The sequence below is a fragment of the Emericellopsis atlantica genome (genome assembly GCF_019669845.1).
Source record: "Emericellopsis atlantica unplaced genomic scaffold F5Z01scaffold_10, whole genome shotgun sequence".
NCBI lineage: Eukaryota > Fungi > Ascomycota > Sordariomycetes > Hypocreales > Bionectriaceae > Emericellopsis > Emericellopsis atlantica.
The window spans coordinates 126,986-137,988 of NW_025764712.1; the positions used below are offsets into that span (position 1 = coordinate 126,986).

At 56.6% G+C, this 11,003-nt stretch overlaps 4 protein-coding genes across 4 annotated transcripts in view; 3 read left to right on the forward strand and 1 right to left on the reverse strand.

The window, feature by feature from the left end:
- The first annotated feature begins 21 nt into the window (after positions 1 to 21).
- F5Z01DRAFT_652462 (fork head domain-containing protein) lies at positions 22 to 2,879 on the forward strand. Its single transcript, XM_046263282.1, has 4 exons — positions 22 to 560; positions 616 to 1,593; positions 1,644 to 2,479; positions 2,529 to 2,879. Exons 1-4 carry the CDS (start codon positions 441 to 443, stop codon positions 2,596 to 2,598), a joined length of 2,004 nt encoding a protein of 667 aa, XP_046119142.1. The 5' UTR covers positions 22 to 440; the 3' UTR covers positions 2,599 to 2,879.
- On the reverse strand, positions 2,880 to 7,428 carry F5Z01DRAFT_652465 (clustered mitochondria-domain-containing protein). Its single transcript, XM_046263283.1, has 4 exons — positions 7,098 to 7,428; positions 6,930 to 6,995; positions 6,819 to 6,877; positions 2,880 to 6,763 (listed from the first exon to the last, which is right to left on the reverse strand). Exons 1-4 carry the CDS (start codon positions 7,132 to 7,134, stop codon positions 3,167 to 3,169), a joined length of 3,759 nt encoding a protein of 1,252 aa, XP_046119143.1. The 5' UTR covers positions 7,135 to 7,428; the 3' UTR covers positions 2,880 to 3,166.
- A 195-nt stretch (positions 7,429 to 7,623) lies between these two features.
- F5Z01DRAFT_749424 (uncharacterized protein) lies at positions 7,624 to 9,561 on the forward strand (the record flags this gene model as incomplete). The annotated part of the gene is made up of 1 exon (XM_046266998.1): positions 7,624 to 9,561. The coding sequence occupies one exon, from the start codon at positions 7,624 to 7,626 to the stop codon at positions 9,559 to 9,561; it is 1,938 nt and encodes a 645-aa protein (XP_046119144.1).
- Positions 9,562 to 10,730: 1,169 nt separating this feature from the next.
- F5Z01DRAFT_685575 (ferric reductase like transmembrane component-domain-containing protein) overlaps positions 10,731 to 11,003 on the forward strand; it is a gene marked incomplete at its 3' end in the record, with an annotated part of 2,559 nt that continues 2,286 nt past the window's right edge. Inside the window, exon 1 of the mRNA XM_046265967.1 lies at positions 10,731 to 11,001. Coding sequence (XP_046119145.1) covers positions 10,744 to 11,001 — 258 coding nt within the window. The 5' untranslated portion in view covers positions 10,731 to 10,743. The remainder of the gene's footprint in view (positions 11,002 to 11,003) is intronic.

Sequence of the window (11,003 nt, forward strand, 5' to 3'; positions counted from 1 at the left end):
ACTGCGACAGTGACCTTGTTGGTGGCAGGAGCTGCACTCAACGCGAAGGTCGGGACGCGCCTGGCCTGCGACTACGCAGACTTTAAATGTGAACTTTGGCTTCACCAACAATTTCGCTATCCCTTCACCAGTCTGTCAACAATAAATCCGACTTGCTGCGCTTGCTCTCTAATCACGGGCTACCAAGGCGTATACATTATTGTTAACTCTGCTCTCCCACTTATTCTCCAAACTCGGCTCGACTCGGACAACTTCGAGATTGTTTACCCCCAGCCGCAATATTCTCGAGCATCAGTTCTTTTCGCTGCGCCAACCCACCCGCGCGCCAGCATTCCTACCACGGTGGCAACCACAAATAAACCCGCAACATCGACATTGCGACAACATCTTTGCCATCTCCGCGACCCTGTTCAACCTCAATTCCGACGCAAGCGACTACCATGCCGACTCCTAAGCGGTCGTCGCTGCGCAAGCGTCGTGACGTGCAACGGGACCCTCCCTCTTCCGATCCTGCTGAGGAACAAGTAACCCCAACTCGACCAGCCAAGAGGCGACGCAAGGTGCGCGCAATACCCTTGGCCCCTACCTGGAAATGCAATCTGACCATGAATGCAGGAGTCTGACGATGAGCGCCCCGAGACTGACACTGCGCACGATCCCGACACCGAGACCGAACAGACTTCCGCATCCGTCCCGAAAGTTGATGACGATGCGACCCTGACTAAAGTGATTGGATTTTTAAAGACACAGCCCGTGCAAGCCAGCAAAGACCACGCCAACTCTATCCACGAAGCCAATGGTGATGGAGTCAAGGCATACGCCAAGATTGCTGCACATGACTGGACGTATTATATCACGAAGCTTTCTGTCAACATTGGTCGCGAGCCCGAGGGCGCAAGCCATGAAGCGACGACCCCAAGCAAGGCAGCCCCCAAGACGAATGGGGACACAGACGAGGACGGGTACGACGACGATCAGGTTCACATCGACCTGGGACCAAGCAAGACTGTCTCACGAGAGCACGCTGTCATATCTTTCGATGCGCACAACGAGAAATGGGTCATTACTGTGAAGGGCCGGAATGGTGTCAAGGTCGACACGAAGCAGCTGAAGCCCAACGAGACGCATGCTCTCTCAAGCGGCGAAGCCATGGAGATTGGCGGCGTGGAGATGCTGTTTGTTCTCCCTTCAGAGATCAGTCCGCTCCATATTCACCCTACTATTCTGGACAGGGCTGGTCTGGATCCTGGCCCGGGTTTCTTCAGGACACCCCGCCGACCTGCTACTTACAACCCGTCCAGCGGGCCACACGGGAACATTGGTACACCACCTTCGTCCTTACCGAGTCGTACGGCACTGGCTACAACGAGGTCGCCGCTTCTGAGTACGCCTGGGGCGGTCATTGTGGGCGCCAATGGCGCCGATCTAAGCAAAGAGGAAAACAAGCACATCAAACCACAGTACAGCTACGCACAGATGATTACCCAGGCAATCACATCGGTGCCCGAGTCAAAGTTGACATTAAACGGTATTTACACCTACATTGTCAATCAGTACGCGTACTACCGTAACCAGCCTCCTTCGGGTTGGCAGGTATGTTCACACCACGCACTGTCGGATGCAGCAAAGCTAATAGTCCACAGAACTCTATCAGGCACAATCTGTCTTTGAATAAGCATTTTGAGAAGGTCGCAAGATCAACGTACGAGCCTGGAAAGGGTGCCAAGTGGCAAATTGTCCCAGAGTCCAAGGAGAACCTCGTCCGGACGGCCTGGCGCATCGGTCGCGGTGGGCATCGTGGTTCGTCTGCGCCCTCCTCACCAGGTAACCTCACCTACTTGGCCTCGGGCCCGCGGGAAATGGCGAGCAATGCTACTCCCATCAGGAACAGACAGAGTTCAATGCTCGGTTCGCCACAACCCAAGTCCTCGCTACCAATGTCGCAGACACCTGACGCGACTTCACAGCAACCTCGACGGGCCAACGCAACCCTGACCGCGGACGGTAGTCCTCTGCCCCGGTCAAAGAAGATTGCCTCGGACGACCCGTCCTTTTCCGTCAACCCCCAATCACCAACCCTAACGTCCTCGTACTACCAAGATGATGCCGGGGGTTCGTTCGTCACGCCAGCGCCTCCGCGGGTGCACCCGCGGCTGGCGCCCCCTAGCACTGCCCAACGGCCCAGTCAGCATATGCCGACAAGCTCACCCGCACCGTTCTGGAGGTATGCGGACTATAACAGCACGCCACTTCGACCGGCGGCGGATGTTGAGCCCACAGGGAGCCCTACCAAAGGCGCCCCTACTCTCCCGCCTCCACAGGACAGCAGCCCCATCCGTGGGCACAGAGCGTTGCCCAGCAGTCCTGCACGCGCCGCTGATGAAGAGCGTGCCAAGACAGAGCCTGCTGCGGAAGAAGAGGCTCAGGGGGCTGGGGAGGACACTGCAAGTCAAGAGGAAGAGGAGTTTGACCTCGCCAAGTGAGTATCATCGTTGACCCTGGCACTATTGCAGAGCTAACAGGCGCAGGGGGTTTCAAAGCATCAATACGTACCATGCAGAACCAAGGAATGGTTTGGCTGGTGTCAGCGAAAGGTAGAAGCTGCTGTCCCTCAAGGCTAGACCAGCCCACGGCCCGTAACGTTCAAGGCTTTGTATTACAGTCTGTGTCAGATTCATGGGTGCCGATGTTGGGATAGTCTTATGGACATGTTTGATGTTGGAGCATGGCAAACAATGAGCATTGTGGAACACAGGAGGATTTGTTTGTTATTTATTCGTTTGGTACAGCCATGATGCCATTGTCAGCGCAGCCCCTTGGCGGGAAGAATAGTCATCCTGAGGGACCATTGAGATTTGAACGAGGTCCAAGGACGGAAAGTTCCTTTTGCTTGTTGTTTGTATTGAGTGAAGATATTAACCAAATGTTCCAACGCGACACCCGTATGCTATGCAAATGCCCAACCCCCTCCCTACCTGTGACGGAGTCCGACTTTTTTTTTCCCACGTGCCCCCATGACCGCTTCATGTTCCCAGCATAGCTCTATATACGCACATACATACAGGGTGTATATATGTGTTTGTATGGATGCGACCCTTGCAGTTCGCCTTTATACAGTACTTGTGTGTATTAATACAGGACCAACGTCGTTGGGTGCGCATCCCAATTAGTTGGCAGCACGGCCACGCCTCTTAGGATTGCCCTGAGCAGGTCGCTTCTTGGATGGCTTGGACTGCTGGTCGCCGCCCTCGATGAACTTGATGAGCTCGTCGACGCTGCGGGAATCCACCTGCGACGCCGTGCGCACGGCGGCGGGCTCCACGACACCGGAGGAGGCGGACGTCGGGAAGCGGATGCCTGAGCGGATGCGCTTGGCCTGGGCGTCCTTTGCGTGCTTAGCGATGGAGACGGCATTCTGGGTCAGCTGCTCCAGCCAGGTCTCGGCCTCCTTTGTGTTCTTGTCCTCGGGGCCGAGCTCGGCGTGGAAGACGTTGTACGACTCGCGCATGCGATTAACAGCGGCCTTGGAGTCGTGGTCCAACGCGAGAGCCTGCGCCAGCTGGAAGAGCAGCGTGGCCGAGTTGACGGACTGCTTGCCAAAGACGGACTCGCAGACACGCAGGGACTCCTCGAACCAGAGACGGGACTCGTGGTAGCCCTTGACGTGCTGAAGCATGACGGCGGCGTTGTTGAGCGTGGTGATGGAGTCCGGGTGATCCGGGCCGTAGATGATCTTCCACAGCTTGAGCGCGTGCTTGGTGTAGACCAGGGCATTCTTGCTGTCGCCCGTCTGGTGGAGGAACAGGCTCAGGTTGAGATAGTTGAGGAGCGTCTCGGCCGAGTCGACGCCGACTGTCCTCTCCGCGACAACAATTGCCTTGCGGGCGAGCTCGACGGCGGCCTCCTTGTCGTCCAGGTTGTAGTAGAGCATCGACAGAGTGTTGTACACGCGAGCGACCTCGGGGTGGAGGATGCCGTAGATCTGCTCGTGCAGGGACAGTGACTCTAGGAGGAGCTCCTGGCCCAGCTTCTTCTGGCCCTGCATCAGCGACAGGCGGCCTGCTTCGAGAGCTTCCTCCGCGAGGGCGCTGCGAGGGCACGAGTGCTTGACAACCGGCACAATGTCGACAATGTCGTCGGGGATAAAGGTGGTGGTGCGGGCGGCAGAGGCAGCAGGCTTGGCGGGGGAGGCCTCGCGGGCCTTGCTCTTCTTCTTCTTCTTGCCGTCAGCCTGGCCGTTGGCCTGACCGCTCGTCTTCGTCGTCTCGGGCTTGTTCTCAGCTTGTGGCTCTTCAGTACTCTGGGCAGCGGTGTAGGAGTAGTCACGGGCTTCGAGCTGGATGCCCAAGCGCAAGCAGACTTCACGGAGTTGCTGGTTCGGGCGGGTGAAGTTGTACCACTTGCCCTCGAGCTCGTGACGGAAGCGCTTCAGCGCCTGCGCCTCAATCTCCTCGCGGAGACTCTCAGGGGTGACCTTTTCGAAAGACCAGTCGGCATCGGGGTACAGACCCTTGAGTGACTCGTCGACTACCGCAGCAGGCTTGTTGTTCAGCTGGTGGCCAAGCAAGCAGTTGAGCAGATGAGCGACACAGGCTGTGGTGGCGAAGACAGGGAGCGCCCTGAGATACTTGGCAGCAACATGCTTGAAGGAGCGAGTGATCATATCTTGGATGCACAGCTCACGCAGGCACGCCAAGCGGTCATCAGTGCACAGCCAGGCAATGGTGCCCAAATACCGGACGTTGATACCACGCTTGTGCAAGAGGCGGCTCAGGGACTGTCCATCCATGGGGAAGCTAATGTCAGATTCCGTCAGCTCCTTCAGGAGCTCAGGAATGATGTTGTCGCGAAGGTACTGGCCGACGGCGCGGACGTTCTTCTCATCCTCGGCCCACTCAGCCTTCTCTTCGTCCGTCTTGGGCTGCTGTCCGCTGAACGCATCCGGGTTCAGGGCGAACTTGAACTTGGAGACGGCCTCCTGGGTCTTTGCCTTGGCCTCTTCGTCTTCCTTCTGCTTAGCAGCCTTTGCTTCCGCAGATTCTTCACCTTCCTCGGCCGCGTCTTCGACCTTGGCCTTGTTGTCGTTGCTAACGCCATTGCGGGCCAATTCCTCGTTGACAAACTGCCTCATCTTGAAGCGCGCATAAATGTCAATCAGCTCGGGTCGCAGAACCGTCATACGATGAGGATATGTCGTCGACTCATCATCTTCGTCGTCATCCTCTTCCAGCCAGTTGATGTCGAGTGGCGTGATTCGGTAAAGATCCAGAGCGTATTTACGGCCATCAGTTCCCATCAAGCCCTTGGTCTCCACGCTGCCTTCGAGGTCAAAACGCTTGCCCTCCTTGTCCCACACAGGATGCTTCTTGACCCTCAGGGACTTGGACAAGGTGGCGAAAACCTCGGTGAACCGCTCATCTGCGGCGACGGCGTCCTTGCCGTCCAGAGCGCCGTAGTCGATCTGGCTCTCGCCAGGCTCGGGCTGCCTGAAGATACCAGGGACGATACTTTGAGCCACGATGCGCTTGCCAAGGTAGTCCACCAAGACAGTGGCAGGGGTGTACAGGCCGTCAATGTCCAATTGGTTCACCAGCTGTACACCGGCAATGTCCTTGCCTGTGGCGACGCGGGCAGCATCGTCACCGCCCTCTGAGGTGAAGGTGCCGACACCGTCCGCACCGAACGAGAAGAAAATGTTGTTGTAGACAAAGATCTGGGCGTCGCGGCACTCGGTCGGGTTCAGGGGAGGAATTTCGTCACGCGCAATCATGACAGCGCCACGCACAGCGGCGTCGTTGTAGTCTGCGAACAGCTTGTTGATGAGACGCTCACGGAAGACACGGTCCTGCACAGACTCCTTGGGCAGCTCCTTTGCGGACGTGAACTCCTCGTTCCAGTCACGCAGAGTGTCCTGGTTGTCGACGCCGGACAGGAGGTATGGCTCCTGGGGCCGGGTTGCATCAGGCACGTGTGTGCAGAGCGACGAGGTGGGCGCAGGGACAGCCCATGGCGAGGCGGGAATGGCATTGCTGATCTGGAAAGTGGCCAAGGGGTCGCGCGAGTTGCTATGCTCCTGCAGCTGAGCAAAGGTCTCGGCAAACGATGCGGAGATCTGGGGCAGCAAATCCAGGAGTGAGTGAGCGGCGGCCGCCTTGGGTGCGGGCTTGGGGAAAGGATCGAACTTGGCGTTGGATGACTTGTTGACGAAGAAGCCGGACACGTGAGCAGTAATCTGGTACTGTTCGCCTTCGTTTGTGCCGACGAGGAGGTAGAGAAGGTGACCACGTTGGCGCAGGTGAGGAGGTGGAGGGTTCCAAGGCGACAGCGATATGGTCTTGACAGTCTTTGGCGGGGTGCCTGTGAACATGGGAACCAGCGACGTCAGGGACGGGGCTGCCGCAAAGTCATAGTCCTTGACTGGACTCTGCGCCTGCTCGGCGTTCGCCTGTTGCTGCGCATCGTGTGTGACGGTCTCGAAAAGAGAGGCTCCAGACAAGACACCCTGTGTGGTGTCTGTCCGATCACCAGCGGCGCCGATCAATTCTCTGATTCTAACCAGGTGAATCCGCGCCTCCTTTTCGGTGTATGGGTCCTGCACAACACGGAACTCGGGCTCGGTACCAAGGTCGGGGATCTCGGAAAGAGGGACAAAGTCGTTGATCTTCTGGCCATTGTGCTCGAGGTGGAAGCAGGTGTACCGGAGGGCTGAGGGAAGGTCAATGATGGACTGTCGAATCTCGTGGACCTGCTCTTGCGTCGAGACCTAGAAAAACGACAAATCAGCACTTCTCCAAGATGAATGCACAGACGCCGCATACCGGTATTTGGATCTTCTCGGCGTCGGGGTCTGGTAGGACGATTGTGAGGGTCACGAGTGCTATTGGTCCATCAGCAAGTTGGTCGTGTGGTCTGCTGTAAGCGGGCATTACCGTCGGCGACAGGGTCGGTCTCCTCAGGGACCGCCTCATGCTCACCAGCCTCCGTGTTCTTGTTGGCTAGGACGAGAGACTCATGTCAGCACAATTGCATATCCCAATGTAACACGTGGAAAGGAAGGCCAGCCGCTGGTCGCTAAGGAGCTGCAAGGAGGTACGTACCTGGGGCAGAGGTAGGCTCCTCGGCTTTGGTCGCCATGGTGGAAGCCGAAGTACCGGAAGCTCAATGGGGGAATTACAATGATACGGATAGAAGCCGAGAACGGTTCTTGAGCCAACAAGACCGCAATCGACGTGGTGTATATTAGAAAGGATTCGGGGTTGTTTGTTAGTTCGGGGTTCAGCTCGAGAGGTCGTCACCGAATTTTGGAAATTTTTTGGACCCGACAGGCGGGCGGGCAGGCGCGGGCAGGCTGAGGCAGGTGGCAGCAACTGGACCCCGGCAATAGCCCGTCATCCGCCGAACCGTAAGCGAAGATCCCGATACCGCAGAGTGCCAATTGCTGGGGTGTCCAGCCCGTCGCGTCAACAAAACAACGACATTTGTAGACCGAGTTACATTTCTTGGTCCATCCACTGTTCATGCTCTAACTAATACCAACACCGCAATTTCCACAATTGCTCACCTATATTGCTTTTCATTCAGTTCTAGCACATGTGTCGATACCTTTCATAATATGGGAAAGACATGCTCGCCGCACCTGCCTCACGCGACTGCGGTACGCGTCGAGACGCAGCTTCCCAAGGCCCGACCTCTACCACTCCCACGCTGCTAACGACCAGATATACTCTCGCAGACGACATAAGAGATGGAATCTGGACTGCTGAACGCTGTGTGGCCCTACTAGCCCAGCTTGAGTCGCAGCTCGCAGCTCTGCGCAGACTGGCTGGCGAGACACAGCATTGTACGTCCAACGCTGGCTCACATGCCCCCACGAATCCGAACGCCAACAAGACTGGCTCGATACTGCCCAATGCCAAGAGGAAACGAGTCTACCAAACCTACAGCTCTGATCACATCCGGAAGAGGAAACAGAGCACCCATCGCACAGCGGCGACGCCTCCACGCAAGTCGCGTGTCTATGGAGAGCTTAGAAGAAGTCAGCAGTCCCCTTCCGCCAACCAACTGGCTGTCATCACGCCCATCTGCGCAAAGAACCGCAGAATCATTGCTCATCCATCGGAAACCTACACCACGCAGAACCAACGTCCCGAGCCTCTCGACGACGACGAGCCATCATGTCCTCTCGATGAATCGCTTCAATCTTTCCGTGCCCGCATCGGCGAGGTGCGCTACCGTATCTACAGCACCATCTTTGACTGGCTCAGGGATCTCTTTCTGGCGACAGCAGCGGCGTGGAACGACCCTCACTCAAAGTCACTTTTGAGCATGTGCTTGCGGCGGGTGCCAGAATATGCTGAGCACATTGAAGAATACGAGAGACAAGGATTCGCTGCTGAACCTATGGAGAGGCCCTCCTCTTGCCCAAGCGCCAGTTTGGCTCTTTACTCTCAATTGGAAACACTCGGCTATGGTCCGTGGAGCCGGGCTCTCATGTTACGCGCCATCCGCGCTCATGGCGTGCTCATTTTAGCGAAGAGCGTCGGAAAAGGACTCTTCGACCCTTCATTCATCAGTCTCCTCGTGGACTTGTGCTTGAGCATGGGTTGCGATCGCGAAGCTGTGCGCATCACCAGCGCAGTGGCATGGCCACTACCACGGCCACGGAAGGCTACGAGTTACCTGGCTGAGAGCTCACGGTCATTACCAACCCATGCCTTGCTGTCTGTCCTAAATGAGCGGAGCGGTCGTCGGTGCGGACTCGTATTTGATCATGTTTCAAACCTACTCAAAGAGAAACGGCTCCCCCCGTCGTGGATCCACACAGGCCCCTTTACCGAAGTCTTCACATATGCCGTCAAGGCTGTCAGAGATGGGCCATGTGCCGCGGCGGCGGCTGAATTGCTGGCTCTCAGCGCCAACTTGGCCATGCATGGCAACAGCTCACGGTTGCACGCCGAGAGAGGCGGGTGCCGTTACCAGACACTGGTACGCATCGCGGCAGGCTTGGGTACAGCAGCCATCATGGCTAATAGAAGAAGAAGCGAGAGCTCTGCCGCGCAAAGCGGCCCCTTCAAACGGCTCTGTTATGCCCTGAGATGGTGTGCCGGTCGTTCCTGCGAGCAGTCGCTGAGACAAAGAGGCCCAGGAGCCTTTCTTTTTGCTTTCACCGAACTCATTGCCTGCATCGACTCCGAACATTGTGCGTTTGATGCACAAAAGATAGTGTCGCACATCCTAACCACTACATCAGAAACGCAGGACGAGTATTTGTATCTTGCGCTGCGTTTGATGCGGGCCATGGGCCGGGTGTTGGCGCGCGGGAAAGATGCCTCGTATGCCCACGTTGACCTTGTACAGTTCTCCAGAGGATTGAATCGGCAGCAATTGCCGGTATGGTTTCTTCAGGGGCTTGATGAGGCCGAAAGAGACTTTGGTTTCGTTTTACATGCTTCAAATAACGCGCCAGGGGCTGCTGGCGCTCCCGCAGCTGGGACGTGGACACCACCACCAGGCTGGGTTTGGGAGGACGGCATAGGCGAATGGACTCGCAGCGCTTCTTGAAAACCGGGACGTGTTATGACGCTTCCCCTCAATATCAAACCATGGCGATCGTTCGTCAGCCTTTGTCAGGATTCAGGACTCAGATAGCGGCCCTCATCCCGGAAACTTGGCTGGACAAGGCTCCCATGCCGTTGTTTAATAATGTACAAACATGAGTTACATGACATTGACAGTCCCCGGGTTCAGAGAGAGCATGGTACACTCGTAATGCGGAGAACTTTAAAGCGTGAGCGGGCCACGCTCATCTCACGGGCTGTTTCATACATATACATGTGTTGGTTCGTTGACCAAGGGTCATTATATTAACTTCGTACGCAATGACAGCATACGTACTGCAAGCTCGAGCGTCTCTTGACTACGTAATTACTGTAATTAGAGCGCAGACCCTGAGTGCAGAATTCTCAAGTTCTCGCTGCGCATCCGAGGCCAAGAGCCACGGCCCTGGCTAGGCCGAGTGCGTGGTGGCTGGCGGTTACTGCCAGTTACAAGTATGCCCGAAGAGATGGCGCAGAGCCGCGCATGCCAGGGCGGAGGCCGTGATTGGACGACGCGCATTGAACGGGTGTTTCACATTGAGAGACTCGGGCACCACAGCAGCTGTCTCTTCGATGACCGCAGAGATTTGTTGCGTCGACGTTTGTTAATGGAGAGCCAGCCATGTCATGCAGCGTCCATGAAAACATCCTCCTCTGTTTCTGTGCTCCGGGTTGGCGGCTGCCAGGGATCGCTGTCTGCCGACAGACCGACAGGGGCTCCAGTCGCTTCCAAGCAGATTCGCAGTCGCCCAGCTCGATCTATCGTCGTAGTGAATCGAGGCAGTGAATCCTACCAGCATCGTACTACGTAGCTGGCATGCACAATTAGCACACGCTGGTCTTCCTATGCGTCCGCGAGAATTTTCCAGAGAGGCTGGCAGCATGGCCACGTAGCCAGCCAGCAACAAACATGCCCTGGACAGCGGGGACCCGGCCACGCCTGACCAGGACATGGACCCGTCTGCGCAGCAGCCACCGCACGCAGTGAAACAGGACAAACAAAAGTGAGGTCTTGTGAGTTCCAGATCTCGTTTCGGGCCAAGGAATCGGGGCCAGAGCGCGGTGGAGATCGCAGAACTTGGCACTGTCGTCCGTTGGCAAGGCCCCCCCTATCCGAGCATCGATCCATGCCCGAAATGGCTGGTTCATGAACATCCAAAACACAAGCCTCCCGCTGCCATTTTCCAATCCACTTGCGCGTGCCAATTCGATCTGTTGCTCGTCTTTCATTTCACTTCATTCATCTCCAGGCAGTGCCTTCTTTGGATCCTTGTCTCGGTGTCTTGGATCAAATTCTTGCCTGTGGCCCACGAGCTGGTTCTCAGTTTTCTCACTCTCTCATCTGTGGACTGTCTCTCATTTTCCAGTCACCTTACCTCGACTCGTCTCCCTGCTCTGGTCAGTGGT